General features: G+C 44.2%; 1 protein-coding gene across 1 annotated transcript in view; it reads right to left on the bottom strand.

The window, feature by feature from the left end:
- Positions 1 to 9,622, bottom strand: part of LOC147883087 (uncharacterized) — a 72,777-nt gene extending 63,155 nt beyond the window's left edge. The window contains exon 1 of the mRNA XM_087399681.1: positions 9,337 to 9,622. Coding sequence (XP_087255807.1) covers positions 9,337 to 9,549 — 213 coding nt within the window. The 5' untranslated portion in view covers positions 9,550 to 9,622. The remainder of the gene's footprint in view (positions 1 to 9,336) is intronic.
- Positions 9,623 to 18,297: the final 8,675 nt, after the last annotated feature.

The following is an 18,297-nucleotide window of genomic DNA, read 5'->3' as shown; positions in this document are numbered from 1 at the left end:
ACATAGCACTAACATCTGCAGGGTGTACGGATCTGTATGGCGCTGGAGAAGGGCCTGGCAAAGGCGCAACATGGCGGGGGTTACCAGCAGCCTGGTCGGCTAGGTATAGGGCTAGTAGGGCTGGTTCCAAGCAGCCTACCACCCTAGAAAATGGCAGGGTAGCGGGGGGCTGGACCCTGCATATATAGGAGGGCATCTGCCCTACTTTTGTGGGCCAAGGGCCCTTGTTATGAGAGCCCTTTTAGGGAGGTTTTGCAGAATATAAAAGGAGGCCATTGAGCCTCATACAATCATCTTCTGGAGTAGCAAAAGCAGGAACAGTAGGAGCAGTATACCCAGCACACTTGGAGCCTATCCTGGAGGACCAAGGGAGTTGGAAGGCTGCAGACCTAGCTCAGCAAGGTGCTGCCCACCTAGGCTGATTCACAGGCAGTAAGGTGGAGAAGAGCACTCTCGACAGAGAGTCTACATACGCTCGAGGTGGAGCACACGGGCTCAGAGATCTAGAAGAGCTTGACATCTAGTAGGAGAACCTTTTGGTATTGTATCCTGTCCTACTTTGTGGGACGGACGGAAATATAAAGTGTTGCTTCTATATTTGTCGCTGAGCATTGTCTATTTACTGGCTTGCACACCAAATGCACATTAAGTTAAGAAGTTTGTGATTCCACACCCCACACCACACTGTGTGAGCTCCTGGGCAATTCTATCAGTCTTCCGCTGTGTGTACCCTCTGTTGGGTCATTTCTAACAGACTTTCTGTCCAGAATGATCCTCTCCACCTTGGTGCCTATAGATCAGCCTAGGTGGGCAACCCTTCAAGCTCCATCTGCAGCTTCTCTAGGTCTCTTGGTCCTCCAAAGTATAGGCTCCAAGATGGGTAGAAGACTGCTCCTGCTGCTTGTGTGAAGGCTGCTCCAGAGAATGATTTGTGAGGGCTGAATGGCCCCCTTTTATAGGCCCCGGGCCTGCTCCAAAAAACCGATAGGTCAGCATCATTCTGGCCGACCAGACTGGCCGGCCAGTCTGCTGCTGGTCCAGCCCTTTAAGGGCTCTCAAACCGGGGCCTTAGGCCCACACTTCTAGGACTTTAGCCCTCCTTTCAAGGCAGGATCCCAGCCCCCTTGGTCTGCCCTATATAAGGCCTGGTTGGCTGCCTCCAAGCAGCCCAACCAGCCTCTCTCTTGGCCGACTCCCTCTGCTGGTCTGTCCCGCCTCTGCTGCACCCCTTTCCGGCACCATGTTCTGCCCACACGTGTGCGCTTTTGCTGCGCCACATGCAGCCTCTGTCCCGCCTCCTATGCGCCTCTGTTAGGGGGCCTGTTCCAGCCTGTACACACAGGCCTTGAAGCGCCTCTGCCAGGCTGCTGTGCTGCCCACATGGCAGCTCATGTACTGCCCATGTGGCAGCCCCTTTTGGCTGTCCTTTACCTATGAGGTGCTGCCCATGTGGCAGCTCCCTCCCTCCCCTTTTCTTTTGGGCACATGCCTTTCGTCTCCCTCCCCCATGCTCTCCTCATATGGGGGCTTACAGATGGGGAGGTGACCCTTCCAACAGCAGTTTCAATCTAGTGTAGACCATAGTAACAACATATGCTGTCACACATACATATCCACACACCTGCACATACTTGAGCATCCGTTTATACAAAGATCTTTGTACTGAGTTTCTGTTAGCACTCCAAAGCAGACTCAGCTGTGTTCAAAGGCTAGCACTAGAGGAGAAGGCTAATAAAAAACGAACTGTAGCAGGGAGAGGAGAAAGCCTAACTCACTCTCTCTCTAATCACCATACAAACTGAGATGAAAATATTCACATGGGGACACGTGGAGTGAGTGAGAGACTCTGAGGGAGGAATATAAAAGGGACCGAAAAGGCAATAAATAACCGAATATCTCTCTGCCCAAATAGGGCTGAAATACATTTCATTACTGCTGAAAACTTAGTACATCAGACAGGAAACATAGTCAAGACTAAACAAAATAGAGTTTTGCAGACAGATAATGCTTCCTCATTCGGAACTCCTAAATTTTTGAATCAATAACATAGAACAGAGAACGACCATCCCATCTATATGACAGTTCTAACTACTAGCATACACACTTCAGAAGCGGTTGCTTATAACTACCCTACTAAGGTTTTGCATATGCTTTCTATTACTTATGAAAATAGATATAGTCCACGAGTATCCAAGTGGTATTTGTCCACAAGCAATGAAGGGCCAATAATGCACTTATGATTGAGTTGATGATGTGAACAATCCACAAGTCTAATAGAAATGCAAGGAGACCCAAATTGGATGGAAGCTATGCAATCAAAGTATGAATTCATTAAGCCAAGTATAACTCCGATGGCTAATTAAATAAGTATAAGGCTTGGCTCATTGAAAAAGATTTACACAAGTGAAGGATTTGATTAATAGGAGACATTTTCCCCCACAATTGACATGAAACATTGGGCTAATAGGAGACATTTGCTGATTAACCCGCCTTAGCAACACAAGAAGAGTGGCCAATCTTGCAAATGGATGAAGAATCTACCTTTTTTAGCATAAATATCAAGGAGAAGGTATGCATGGTGAATAGCCACTAGGTTTTGGGATCTCAATTAGAAGGCAAAGTTTGTAGATTCAGGAAGGTACTTTATGGTCCCCACGTGTGGTAACAACAATGATTCACACTTATTTTGTGAGTACTGGTTTAAATAGAGGCCCCTCACATGCTAATTAATATGTTTTTGTTGAGCAAGGCAATTATACAATGATTATCCTTTATGTGGATAACCTTATCATCGTAGGGAGACATGAAGTCAAGCTGTCTAAGACACAAGATGTTGCACTGAGGGTTTAAGATGACAAAAGTTGGGCTTATGCATTTTGTTTGGGAATTGAGGTTTGGTAGGAGCCAGATCACATCTTGATATCACAACAAAAGTATGATGGAGAGATTCCAAAGGCACTTGGAATGTCTGAATGCAAAGAAGTGGGCACCCTATGGAGGCTGATGTGAGGCTCTCAAAGGAAGATTCTTCTCATTGGAGTCTATGTATAGAAGGCCCATGGGGAGTCTCATTTATTTATGCAACACAAAACCAGACATCAACTATGTAGTTGGTGTTTTGAGTAGTTTTCCCATAAAGCATGGGGAGAACCATTGGATCAAGGATGTCCGTGTTGAAATACATCAAAGGTACTTTAGAGCATGGCACAACCTATGCTATGGGAAAGACCTTGACTAGATTTTGTGACTTAAATTGGAAAGAAGATAGGATAGCAAGAAATTTGTGACATGGTATTGATTTTATCTTAGCTAAGGATCAGTACAGAAAGAATAAGAATGTAGGAGTGGGCTAGGAAGATTGGCAAGCCCACTCCGAAGACCTTTAGACTAATAAGAGGGAAGAGGATTTCTCCCCAGTTGTCTATATCGTCTTGGAAGGTGTAGAAGGCACGACCGTTTGACCTTGACAAGCTGAGCTGAGCGGGTGAGCTCCCCCCTTCGTCCGCGGCGGCCTCGCCTCGCTGCCTCCTGGCTGCCCTAATGCCCGCTGCTCCTCCGCCCCGCCTCTTCCGCCTCTCCCCCTTGCTGCCCTTCCGCATCACAACCACCCTCCCCCCTTCCTCCTCCCTGCCTTCTCACCTCCCCGCCTTCTATCCTCTCCACCTTCTCTCCTCCCCCCGACTTCTTGCCTCCCCCGCCATTGCGCCCCCCCCCCAACCATCTCGCCTCTCCCTTCATCTTTCCCCTCCGCCTCCCCCGCCCTCTTCTCCGCCCCTCTTCCCTCCCCCGCAAGCTCTCTTCCCCCGCCTTCCTTCCGCTCCTTCACTCCCTCCTCCTCTCCTTCTCTTCTCCCTCTCTCTCTCCTTCTCCTTCTTCCTTTTACCTTCCCTTCCGCCCTCTCCACCTCTCTCCTCCCCCTCTTCGCCTCGCCTTCACCTCCCCCTCAGACACCCTTCTTCCTCACCTCCCCTCCCCCCTTTTTTGCTCCTCTTCCTCCCTGCAGCGGGAGCATTTGTGCTTGTTAAGGCGAAAGAAAATCTTGGCGGTGACCCTTGGTCTTGCCAAAGGGGCTCTATGGCAGCACCCTCGAATCCCACACCCGTTAAGATTCTTCTTTCCCTAGCTGACAAGCAACAGGTACAGCAGGCAGTTCAGTCCCTCAAGAACAAGGCGCGGACAGAATTGTGGGCCTCACGCCTACACAAAGACAGGTGCGAGAGTGGATCCAAGCGAGCTTGACATTAGAGGGCGACCACATTCAAGAGGTCACCATCTATGGAAGAGGCGTTTTCCTCATCCAGCTGAGCTCCCCCGACACTACCTCTACACTCGTGGAGCAGAGTCCCATCCTCCTTGGCCCGCATCTAGTTTACCTTTCCTTAGTATCATGGGTTTACAGTGGAGAACATGGACATGACACACTGTGTTCCCCATTTTTCGATGACGCTCCGCTTCCCAAGGCTCCCCAAGGAGTATCGGGCCATCCTCCCCTCCATTGGTCAAGCATTTGGCACCGTGCTCGAGTCCCTGCCAAAGTTGGCCGCCTCAATTGTAGCAGATGACGGGGTCCCCAGGATCAGACTAGTGGCTGAGAGCCCAGAGTCCCTCCTAGAGTTGATCCTCCTAGAGACCCTTAAAGGGGGCACACTTCGCCAGCGTGTGGATATTTATGGGCTACCAAACCAGTGTCTTCAGTGCAGACAGATGGGTCACCTAGCCAGAGATTGCCCCTGTGGCCATGGCCAAGCGCCTCCCCCCCTCCCCCGGAGAGTAGGCAGAGCCAGCAGACCTGAGTCCCGCGCCCCCTCAGACAGGAGCAGCAAAAGTCTCAGACCCCCTGGGTGACCCCTTCAGAAGGGGACTAGACCCAAGTTAAAATGAAAAAGAAACCAAGCAAACAAGCTCGCAAGCACCACAGGCAGAGGGCCAAACGCAGAGAGAGAGAGAGAGAGAGAGAGAGAGGGTTGTCGCGAGGCACCTAAGGAGGAGCAGTAGCAGCAGCATGAGCCCTTGCGTGGGGATCCACCCCCCCAGCGGAAGGGGCCACCGCCCAGCCAAATGATCCTCACGTGGTAGAGGTTCAACATCCACATCCACCCTCGCATCAACAGCGAGCCCCAGGAGTTCCTTATATGGCGATGGCGGATGATGACCAAACAACGGTTGAGGAGGAGCGGATCCAGAGCCCCGACGAGCCTGATTAGTAGAGGGGGCGTGTGATCGCCCCTATTCCCCCCCCTCCCCCTCCCCCTCCCCCTCCAGATCCCTTCCCCTCCACTCCCCCCCCCCACCCCTCCTGCTATGATCACTCTCACCACCCGCCCCCTTCCCTCCGCCCCCCACCTCCTCCCGCCCCCGCTGCCCCCCTCTCCAGCTCCGTAGCAGGTTCCTCAGCCTCCCTCCCCTCCCCTGCTTTGACACCCCTGCCAGCAAGCAAGGGTAAGACGACGTCCCCTTCTGCTCCCTCACCGCAGCATCAGGAGGGCTGGCCTTCGTGGGTGGCCGATGCGATCTAGAGGAGGAGTGAGGAGTTATAGGCTCACGCCCTTAGGCGGAGGAGGATGCTTTGAGAGCGTGAGCGGGCTTTGAGGAGAGACCTCACCTCCATAGAGCAGCTCAGAGAATAGGACCCAGGTTCTCAGTGGCTTAGCGACAGATTCGAGAGCGCTCGCCTTGAGCTTCAGGATGGAGTGGATTTGTTTGATCCTGAAAGGGGGAGATAGATCAGACATCCGGCAGTGGAGACCGATCACTCTACTTGATACCGCTTACAATATCCTCGCCAAGGTCTTGAGCTTGCGGTTACGGCGCCATCTTACTGACATCATCCACGACACACAGACGAGGTTTGCCCAGGAGCGCAGCAACTTGAACAACATCTTCACTTTTTGGGAGGCAATGGATTGGTCCAGGGCGGACTCACAGCCGCTGACCGTCCTCTTGGATTTTGAGAAGGCCTACGACAGGGTGGAGTGGTCCTTCTTGGAGGGCACTATGCAGAGATTGGGTTTCTTAGACAGATGGGTGAGAGGAGTTTCAGCGCTTTATGCAGGGAGCTCTAGCCAGATGCCTATCGGAGGACACACGGGCGAGGCCTTTCCTCTCTCACGCTCGGTCTACCAGGGCTGCCCACTCGCTCCCTTCCTCTTCTTGTTCGTGGTGGAGGCTTTGGGCTACTACTTGAGATCACAGGTGGCGGGCCTCACAGGGTTGAGACTCCCAATCCGACAAGAGGAGAAACTGCTCGATTCGGGGTTTGCAGATGACGCGGCCTTGTATGCTGAGGGCACCACAGCGAGTTTGGAGAGAGTCAATGGAGCCCTGGCTATCTACTGCGAGGCCTTGAGTGCGCGGATCAACTCGACAAAGTCTATAGGTTTCTTCACGGGCTATGAGGAGACACAAGAGATCCGTGAGTGGGGGAGTGACTTTGGGTTCAGATGGATACAGCGGGGCCAGATAGCGAGATACCTCCGTTGCCAGGTTGATATTGACATTATAGCAAAATAGCAAATCGCCCCGGTCCTTGAGAGTGTTCGGCGCAAGCTTCTCCACTGGAGCTCGGCCAAGCTCTCCCTAGCAGGGCGTGCCTTAGTAGCAAACCAGGTCCTTCTTGCCACGGCCTGGTATATCGCCTCCTGCTGGTGCTTTCACAGAGGATGCACTGGGCAACTCTGACGGTTGGTTCGGAACTTCCTTTGGGTAGGATCGGACGGCACACGGAATACTAGAGCTCGGGTCACTTGGCAGACGGTGATCATGCCACAGGCACTGCGGGGCTTGGGTATCATAGATGTTGATGCAGTCCACAAACACAGCTACCTCCTGCTCTAGGAGGCGCCCCCAATGTTGCGCCATCATGCTGTTGTTGCGTGGGTTCCAGGCCAGATAGGTCTTCTAGGTTCCCCCCCCCCGTCCCCTATAGTCTCCTGCCCCCTTGTCCCCTCGAATCGGGGGACTCACAGGTGGGGACAGTGACATTCTAACAGTTTGCACTTGATTTGAAACAACCCAAGCAGTGTCATCAAATCCTTGCCATTAGCTAGGCAAGAGAGCGCAAATCAGAAGATCAATGAAGGTGGATGAATGCAATGTGAATAGAGAGAATGCTCCCTGATTCAGATTGAAAGGGTGATACCCTTTCATTAATCTTCCTTGAGATCACTCAAGTTCCATCTTCCCATTTACGCCTACCCTTAGCCTATGACCCATGCATCATTCAATGCACGTTAATGCACCCTTCCCTTCCTATTGCCCCTAAGACCGAGACACGTGTGCACATCTTTATTAATAAAATAAGTGTCACATGTCCAAATTTGATGCCGTCTTAAGCAGTGGCTCCAGCTCTACTAGTCATGTCTACTCAGATGATCCACCACCATAACAAATCGGCCGGTGTCCATCATAAATACAAATACATGTTACACCATTTTATAATAATGTTTTAATGTCTGCTAATCACGGATTGGTGATTTCTCTTGTCATGACAGAGCGCCCAATTTTGTGGAGAAAGGAGATGGCCACGGGGCGAGCAACCTAAAAGAGGGCCCACATGGCTAAAAGCAAGGAAATCGCGTATCTGGATAAGAAAGCTGTTGCTTTCTACGAGAAGCTGGCCTATTTTGACTAAAAGCAAGCCCCAACTTTTTGGGGAAAGCCTAGATTTTTGGCTACGTGCCAAGTTTATAAATTAGAGAGCAATCCTACTCTTTGTATAGATGGAGAATCCAAGTTGTATCAGCTTCATGCTCCTCCATAGACCAGTTGTAAAAGAGTTTTCTATAGCAATAAAGACCTTTGGGGGCCCCGGGGTGGGGGGTGCCCTTGCCCCTAGTATGGGCACCCTGTTCTCTTTCTCTCTTTGTCCCTCTATTGCGATTCAAGTTCCGACTTCATCCTTAAATTTTTCTTGCTGTACTGAGTTTCCAGCCATCGTTTTTCAAGTGCTAGGTGCTTAGATTTGCTGCAAATTGAATATTGAAGCTGTCTTCTAGTTGGGGAAAGGATTTGGCATTAGAACTTCAACCATAGCTATCCACAAGGACTCCAGACGATGAGAACATTGACACATATAAAACCCAAAAAGGACTCTACATGGTGGGTGATGACCAAAACTTTAATGTCCTTAACTAGCTCACTCTCTCGTTTTTTGCAAGATCCAGAAGCCACTAACATACCACCTCTAATATTGTATATACCTTTGTAGGACTAGAATAAGTCCAATCATACAAATTTAGATTTTTTGTTGTTCTAAAGATCAAAAATCTACACAGAAAATAAAAGAGAAAAAGAAAGAGAAGAAAAAAGAGGTAAACAAAAACTTTTATGAAAAACAAAAGGAAGACATACTTAGCAAGCAAAGCAACACTTATGTCGTCATCAGTGCCCACGCATAAGCAGCTATATTGGGTTTCTAAAGACCCGCAGAGTCTCTTGGGCAAACCTAGTGCTTACTAAAATATGTCAAATAAACAAAAGAGAAAGAAAACTAGAAATAAAGAAGAAAGGAAGCAGGTGACTAAGCAAAAATAAACAAGCAAGTCAAGAAACAAAATCTTCCAAAAAACTGGAATATCGCTCTCTCTCTCTCTCTCTCTCTCTCTTATTTAAAACATAAAAAGCTAAATGGCCAATGCAAAGTTGTGAACTCATCTTGCAGCTACTACCACATAAACCCAAGCAATGACATAGCCTCAATGCCCCACATTGTAATGTTGAATGAGAAAAGGCAGTGAGAAGAAGACCAAATACGTGTTGGAGATACTAGCGTAGCATTCACCAACGCCACCCCTGCAGCGGGTTCCCATGCACACTACTCTAAAGTCTCCGTCAAACATGTATATGCACACACGTAAACACAGGTTCTGGAGAAGTATTCGGCAATGTATGCAGCAATAGCATGCTCCACAATTTGTGGACATGGCAATGTTGCAAGATGAACTCTGTGTGGGAGCCGTGAGCCCGATAAAGCACTAAACTTCTGCATTTTGCATGCTATAGGCCTTCATGGGCGAAACTCTCTCTCTCTCTCTCTCTCTCTCTCTCTCTCACACACACACACACACATATCTATAAAAACTGAAGTTTCTGTAGCGCAAAGTAATGTCTAATTTAAATACGGAATTGCCATCTCGCACACCTGTATTTTGTTTGCATAGAAATGCCGGTATATTAGAGGTTTATGGTCTGCTAGACTAATGCCACAAAGTCGCTACTGAGTATGTCTGAAACTTTCCCAAAAATACTGAGTGCAAAATTGCCAAGACACATAAAGCAGCTGAAGTCATCGAAAACTGTTTTGAGACATGACTGTTCTGGAAGCAAGATAAAACACACCTCCACCGTATTTCGCTTGATGTCAACCGAAACACAGTTTTTATGGCCTGCAGCAGCTTCCTTCAAAGAAAGTGGTCGGCAACGAACAACGACTTGTACACGCTCTCGGCGACCCAAAGCAGTGCAGGAACGCCCCGAGAGCGTGGGAGTCCCTGCACGGCCTGATGGTACTGACGATGCGGAGTCGGGTGTGGGTGTACTGGCACGTCCCATGTCTAAAGCAAGCTCAGCTTCATGCAAGACACCACAAACAGGATTGAGACGTAAGACGTGTAACCGTATGCAACTTTTCTTTTCTTTTTTGGGTCTATGCGATTATGGGATGTTGGCTACATAATGAAACGAGGTGGTGAGTAATGTAATCTATATCCCATCACCTTGTGACACTATGTATGAATGATAAACGGACGAGCTTCTCTATGGCTAATGCGGTTTGCTTCTCTATGGCTTGCCTCCACGTAGCTGTCCATAGGTACCAATCAATGATGCTCGCTATTAAGCTCCCATCTACGTAAACATACTCGGATGTTGGTGTGCTTTTTTTCTCAAACTCCTCATATTTTGCTTGAGCCTTGCACTTTATTTGCAAGTAATTTCGTTGAGTCCATCCTACTTTTCCCATAGAACCATTTCCTTTGCATCTCTTCACAGTGGGTACCAAATGAGACGAGTATACTTTGCGTTTGCACTCGTATCACACACAAACATTGAGTGTAAGATGCCATTCAAGTCAAAATGTGCCATGCCCATCCACAAATAGGTTTTGCCCTCTCTTAATCAATGAGAGATTCATGTTTCGTCAAGAACCAATTTCAATGTCTCATGGCATCTTTGGCATTTTCAAATGCAACAAGCCACCAAGTATCCTCTTCAGATTTAATAAAGAAAATCTCGTTGGAGAAATCTTAATTGAATTCCTTGTCTCACCAAACAACACACAAGGCTTTATCTCATACTGCACATAATTACCGTCTCCACAGCTAGTACCATCACTATAACAAAAATTAGCTTACCATTGCACTATGTTGCATGAATGATGAAACTGCAAAATGAGATGAGTTTAAAGTTCTTCACTAGTGATCCATTATTTTTCTTAAAGATCTACATTACTTACATGCATTTTCTAAGTATATTTTCACACTAGCTCTTTGTAATTCCCTTAAAGGCCTGAATTTTAGAGCATAGCTTTTTTCTTACTTTAACCCTCCCAACCCTTATTCTCCCCATCTGTGCTCAAAATATTTAACGGATTAAATTTTTCAAAATCATGGAAAGACTTATCGGATGTGTGGCGCTCACAGTAAGGTTTCAAGGTAGTTCTTTTTTTTTTTACTTCAAGGTCTTGGTCTCCTAATGTTGTTGGCTTCCAATTTACAACATCTTTACTCATGGCTTTTTTCCAAAAATGTGGAAAGACTTGTCTAATGTGTGCCACTCACTTTCTTTTAAACCTTCAAGGTCTTGGTCTCCTAGTGTTGTCTTCCTATTTTGAGGCCTTGGCCTTCTAGTGTTGTTGTCTTCCTATTTTAGGGCCTTGGTCTTCTAGTGTGTTGTCTTCCTACTTACAACATATTTACTTATGAGATCCCTTATCTATCCTTACAAAGAAGCTTATCGTGTGATCTTAGGTTGCAAACATATACATCTCTTGTCTTCTTATTTTCATTTTTCTTAAACTCATTCTTGTTCTCTTTGAAAAACTTGTCTGGTATCCCTTGGATTGGCTATCACAGCATGCCATGATGTTTGGTTTTCTGCTATCCCCCCTTTCCACTTACTGTAAGACTCACCTCAATTGCATCTCGAATCTCATGTCCCTCTTTAGACCTCCCTACCCCTATCCCTTATACTCCTCACTCAGCCCCCTTTCATGACCTCCTTACCAACAACCCCAATTATTAACTTCCTAACTCTACCTGTTCCATCCATGGTAGTTTTTACCCTACATAGAGACCTGGGAGCAAATTCTCATGGAATGTCACCACCTAATTACACGTGATGCTAGCATTCTTTCTAATGCTACAAACATTTCTTAGCATAATTGTAGGAATTCTTGAAGACTATAAGCCACCATGAGCTTGCTTACATGAATTTTTTACTTATTATTTCTCTCATGAAAAATGTCTTTGTAACAATTCCATGACTTGCCTCTGAAAGCACTGCACCCTTTTCAAAGTCAAGAACACACCTCCTTATAACCTAATCAAGACCTCTTTTGTATAAGACACTTGCTCTGCTCGGTGTTTAAAAGTACATGTATATTTTGTATATCCATGACTAGTTCAAAGTGATACCTCCAAGGTTTACCTAAATCATGTAAACCTCTTGCAATGGGGCCACTATAAATTCACATCAATCCTCATACCATTGAATCTTAAAAGGTAAGTTTTAAGCAAGAAATGTGCATTGTTGCACCTATTGTCCTCAATCCCACCTTTCTTTTGGTTACAATGGCACCATTTTTAGGGTATTTTAGGCTTATAAGTTCTTAATCATGTCAAATATAGCATCTAAGGCCTAATAGAAATCTATACAGCTTCTTTGTATCATCTTTAGCTTTAATATCCAAACATAAATGCCAAATCTAGTAGTAAACTCTTTCAATGACTTTTTATGAAATTGTTGTAAACATTATAATGTGAAAATTTGATCCTCCTTATATATAAGTGGTAAGAAAGTGGCTTTTCTAAGTGTAAGGTGGTTGATGCCAAATTGTGCCCATTATGATGCTTAAATTTGGTGAAGTATTGATTGAATTGATGAACAATGTATTATCAAGGTCATGAGATCCATTATAATTAGGGAAATCCAAACACTCAAGTTTTAACTTGCCAAAATCTTGTAAGAGCAATTTAACATAGTTAAAGGTCTCCAATTCTTTAAGATTGTCCTATCCCCATCTTTTGGAATGAGTTTGATAACCCCTCCATTTAGGTGATGGGGCAGAAAGCATTGGTTAGAGCTCTCTTTCCATACTGCCATTAGGGTAGGGCCAATTGTATCCTAGAAAGACTTATAAAACTCTATTGGGAGTCTATCCTCTCCTAGAGTTTTGCCATTAGCCACAGAGAAAGCAACCTCTTTAAGTTCTTGAATGGAAAAATCATTTTCCAACTACAACCTATCCAAGCTAGACATTGTGCACTTCCTGACTTGCTGGCATCTCATCCTGGCATCAATAATATGTTCATCATCTGCATCTACTGTACTAAGCAGTTCTTGGAAATGACCAACAATGACCTCCATATTTTCTTCCTCTAACTTGGCAAATGATGCATTCTCCTTCCGCAACAGAGGGACTTCTTCTTGATTCCTCTTTTTTCTAATCATCTTAAAAGTTTCCTTAGTTGGCCTATCAACTTTACCAGCCCACTAGTCTCTGAAGTAAATCTTAGCATTCTGTATTTTGACATGCTCCTAAATTCTGATTTCCTTTCTTTTGTCTAGAAGTTGTTGCTGGGCATTACTATCCTGTAGCCTTGCCTTTTGTTCTAGTTGTTCTAGTTCCTCCTTCAACTTGTCCATTCTTCTGGCCCTGATGGCAGCTTTGCTTTTTCTGGCTTCTTTTAAGAATGTTTGAACATTTCACACAACATTTTGCCACCCCTGAGAGCAAGATTCTATAGAGGAGAAGGCCATGTTCCATTTTTCAATGACTTGTCTTTTAACAAATTGAAGTTTGAATAAGGAGGGGTCTGATTTAAACCATGAGTTGCCTTTCCTCCCATTTCCCATATCTAGCCAGGCAGAGACAAGTTTATGATCTGATAATGTGAGGGAGGAGAAAATCTTTTGTTTGAATTCCAAAGATTGATCAAGAAGCGACTAGGAGACATACACTCTATCCAATCTTGCCTCTCTTCTGAGCTCCCCTATCTGTCTATTGCACCAGGTAAAAATGACAGAAAAACCAATGTCCACAAGTTGTAAGTTTTCCTTAAGGTCCTCCCAGATTTACAGCTTAGGGCCTCTAAGAACAGACCCTTTTTGCAACCATCTATCTTGTGACCCCTCAACCATATTTAAATCCCCTAATATCACAGAGTCACTGCTAGAATCCATCAGAGCATACCACGTGGCTCTTCTAGCAATAGTACTAGTTGGAGCATACATAGAAACCACAATAAAAGCAATTCTTTTCAGCTTGCACTCAATGGAGATCCATCTATGGTTTAAATCTTGCTGAAAGTTGGACACACAGTCTTTGTAGTGAGATAAGACCCATATTGCAGTCCCACCTCTACCCTCTTCATGAGAAGTTAAATACCACACTCTTCTATTATCAATGCTTTTGAGTCTATTTAACAAAACCGCATTAATAACTTTAACTTCTTGTAGTGCAAGAAAGGTTGGGGAAAGAGAGTTCCCTCTCAGCCAATTGGCTAATTCCTGACTCCTCAAAGGATCAGTCACACCACATACATTTAATGTGGGGAAAGAAAAAGGGCTACTCACCATTTTTTTCTTCCCCTTTTTTGCCTTGGGGGCAAGGATTTTGGGAGGGACACCCTGGCCTTTGACCTGGGGAATTCGTCTCTTGTTTTGAACTCTGGCTTGAGGTTTAGCTGGCACCACAATACTCTTTTTCGGCTTTTGAACCAAAGGAAGTTCCTCCTATGAGTCATCTAACTCAAAGTCACTCATACTTGCATCTTGTTGGTTGACATCATCTTCAAATTCCTTTGACCACCTAGGTTTCACCTCATCCTCTTCCATTTCTTCCAGGAAGATCCACTGCCAGTATTTGGTGACTAGGAGAGGTTGATTCGCTTGCCTCACAACTCATCTTCTTGAATGGTAACATCATTGGCACTGAGAAGAGGTGGAAAGTGGATGGAAGTGACCCACACATCATCTACCTCGAAGCTTGGTTTCCATGCATCCATCTCATGTGATGAGAAAATAACAAACTCGTAGAGTGAATCCATGCATGAAAGGGAGAGGTGTCACCTCAGGTGTCAATTTAGAGATACTTGGAGCTAGATTAGGGGGAGGATTCTTTCCTCCCATATCAATCCCCATCCTTCCACACAATATTAGAAGTTCTTTTGACATATCATTTAGTGAATCATATTGTAAAGGACGACTTTCATCTTCCAAGAGGGCCAAAGCTCGATGTAAAAATTAATTTTTTGCTTTATCTCTTGAGAAATAGAATAGGAATTACAAATTCAATATCTTTGGGAGTATGACAAGCTAATGATAATGGTATCATATATTAAAATCATACTCACAAGAGAACCCCTCTCCCACACGAATATGTTTAATGATTTGTAGAAAAATATACTAAAACATACTAGTATCCAAAAATTCATGTTTATGTTCAATGCAAGGTGATGAATTTAGGACATAAAGATATATAACATTCATCTATTGTTACAATTAACAAATCTTGTATCTAACTAGATTTCCCAAATTTGTATCTCCCCTAATATGTTGCATAACCGCCGCTATACCAACTTTTGGATCTTTAATGAGGCTATAAGTCCTCAACCTTGGAAATTAAGAGCACATAGTCATCCTAGTATCATAACCATACTTTGAGTTGTAGTGGATAGGGTGGGAGAAAGAAAGAAAGAAAGCTGTATTAATTTCAAAGTACAATTAGCAAAATAACTCATACAAGCCACCAAGGGAGCTCCCAAGGGCTAAAGCAAAGGGCTCACTAAGGCCCTTGCTAAGTGCTAAGCCAAGCTAATGATGTCAAAAACTTGAAATCAGAAAAAAAATCTCTAATGCTCGCAAGAGACTCCAGTAGGTAGTGCAAAAGCTTTGAGGACATATCCAAGAGTCATGGTATCCCCCCAATAGGACACAAAGATGTCATGTATCTGTAGCTATTGAGCTATTTCTCATTGTGGGTGGGGGGCATGGTCTTCAAAATCTTTGTATATAGTGAGCGACACCAAGGGTGAGACCTCGGATCGGCCGGTCTCCCTTGAGTAGAGTTCAGTGACACCTCTTTGTGCCACCTCAATATTCTGTGGTGTGATCCCCTCCTGTTGTCTAATTTGGTGTAACAGAGTTTCCTTATGTCGTCGCATATCCATCAAAAAGAGACAACACACACTTGGTCATGGAAGAGTGAGTGAGCACAGTGCTTGGGGGACTGGTCAAATACTCTACTACATATTGGGGTAAATGTGGACTGCAACTCCAAGCCAATGAATGATATTATGTGCATCAAGCAATGATCAAGCTTCTCAAAGTAATCATCTACTTTTTTCAAAACAAGATTAGTTTCTTTTACTTACCACAATGCAACTTGCAAACTATTGTGTGTGGTATAGGTATGAGCAAAAGCTTGAGTTGTGGAATGGTTGTGTGTGTGCTTGTGTTTATTATGCAAAAAGCATGGAGATGATAAGTAGATGAGTAGGTACTAAAAGCGCAACAGAGCATAATGACGTTCTAAGATCATTTCCTCATATTGAAAATTTTTGCCATTTCCCTTCATGACCTTGACAATAAGCACGAAAGGGCCAACCACTATGGTAGCCTTTCCCTTTCTGGACTTTATGTGTTTTTATATAAATCCTCTAGAAGAAATATAATTTTAATGATTCTTTTCAATGCAACCATCTATTGTCCGTACATCCACAAAATTGATGGGGAATTGATGTTGGGACTACATTTCTAAATGGAATGAGGTAGCCAAATATTCTAAAAGCAAGAAGGAGAGGTTGGAGCTAAATGTATGGTATATGTGTGTCTAAGGTGTGAGCAAGAGCTTGAGGCATTGAATGATTTCGTGTGTGTGCTTGAGTTTATTATGCTTCAAGCATCGAGATGATAAGTAGGCATCTAGGTACTAAAAATACAACAAAGAGCATAACGACATTCTAAGATCATTTCCTCACATTGAAGTTTTTGCCATTTCCCTTTAGGACCTTGACAGTAAGGACGTAAGGGCCAACCACTATGGTAGACTTCCCCTTTTTGGCCTCACGGTGTTTGTATATGAATCCTCTAGAAGAAATATCATCTTCATGATTCGTTTTCAAGGCAACCATGTATCATCTACACATCCACAAAATTGATGGGGGATGGATGTTGAGACTGAGTTTCTAAATGGAATGCAGTAGTCAGATATGGTGGAACCAACAAGGGAAGGTTGGAGCTAAAGGATAGAAAGGGCAATTTTACCATAGTTGTTGAGAATTATCCATGTCGCTCTTGCATGCTTCAATCCAAAGAGGAAACAATGTAGTTTCAATGTGAGGAGTCTTATAGAATATACCTTTTGGCTCAACAATGAGAAATTTGAAACATTTCTTAAAGATAGGTTAGGGTACCAAAAAAGGTAGAGCATGTTTCACTGATTGGCAACTATGGGTTAGGAAACCCTACTCCACTTTCAAATCTAACAAACCATTATAGAATAACATGGAGCTTTTTACAGCTATCCTATGTGTCATATAAATTCTCAAAATTCATGCTCCAAGTTACAAGAACAATCCCTTGTAAGGCTCCAAAAGGAAGAAAGAAACACTGAGTAGGTAGCTAAAACATGGCGAACATGATTTGTGCCCTCCATGGTGCCATCTAATCTCACATGTATAACATTATAGAGCTAATCTCATGTATGCATGACACAAATATGATATAACATGTTCAATTTCATGATGCATTACAATTCGCACAAATCCATAACGCATAGTTTTTGTTAGACAAATTATAATAGACCCAACACATGCACAAAACATGACACATACAATTAATTTGATGCATGCATGTATGATCTAACTTGCAGAAAACATGTAGGTTGTATGAAAAGTACAAATTTTTATTAGACACGCATTTAATAAAATGATAGATAAGATCTCTCCTCTTGTACAAGAGATCCTAGGTCCCTAATCATAAATTGTGGTGTGATCTAGTCCCCTACCTTATGGGTGTAGTGACTAGGTGCCAATTCTTAGGCCATGTCCCAAGTCGAGCTTGGATAGGAGAAGAAAATTACTTCTCGATTCCAAAGTATTTAAAAAAAGCCATTGATATTGACTTAATACCACTAGTAGTAGCATTTAGTCGATGGCGCTTACATAACTACCAATAGTAGTGCGAGTAGTACCAGTAGTAGGATCACAATAAATATTATCACCAATACAACCACTAATAATATGCCATTTACGTGGTACTAGGCCATTTGCCAGTAGTAGTAGGTCTACTAATGATGGTAGTAGTAGCTATACTACCATCATTTGTTAGGAGCAATGTAATAATGGAGAAACAATGCGAGAAGTGCAATGTGTAAAATACATAATATAGAAAGTGCACAAAATGGAAGAGACAAAGAGATACCGATATATGTGGTTCATTTAGTGTGGGCTACGTCCACATAGAAACAGCTAGTCTTAGAGTTTTCTTATCCCAACAAGTGAGTAAGATACAAGATAAGAGTAGTATATCCATTGCTCTTCTGCTATGTGAGCCACATCCTTATCTTAAAAATTTGACCACACAATTCATGCACCAACTTTCACGTATTTTTGGTTTTAGGGGAGTTGCCCCCTTGGAACCCCTGGTGACAGCAGTCCTAGGGGGGGCGTTGCACCCTTACACCCCTTCATATAATGGGTATAAGCACTCCTGGTCCAAAGCATGTCTAAAAACAACCTCTAAAAAAGATCACGCTCCACATAGAAGAATCTCCCACTTGGAAACTAATCATAGTAACTCCATCATCACTACACTCATTGAAATTCTTTGGATCTGGCCTCATTCTTGAAGACCAAATGAAATTGATCAAGTGCTCAACTTCTCCCTGGTTACCACCTTAGTGAACATCTCTATAGGATTTTGGCTAGTGCGTATCTTTTCTAGCTTCAACTGTCCATCCTCCAAAACAAATCGGATGAAATGCTATCTGAGTTGTATATGTTTGGTTCTTGAATGGAAGGCTAAATTCTTTGTGGATGAATAACACTTTGGTTATAACTATACAAGTTGCAATTTTAT

The sequence above is a fragment of the Dipteris shenzhenensis genome, chromosome 28 (genome assembly GCF_047967505.1).
Source record: "Dipteris shenzhenensis isolate YYH24624 ecotype China chromosome 28, Dip_SZ_1.0, whole genome shotgun sequence".
In the NCBI taxonomy this organism is placed as follows: domain Eukaryota; kingdom Viridiplantae; phylum Streptophyta; class Polypodiopsida; order Gleicheniales; family Dipteridaceae; genus Dipteris; species Dipteris shenzhenensis.
The sequence above is the reverse complement of the archived record's forward strand: the minus strand, read 5'-3'. Positions and strand labels throughout refer to the sequence as shown.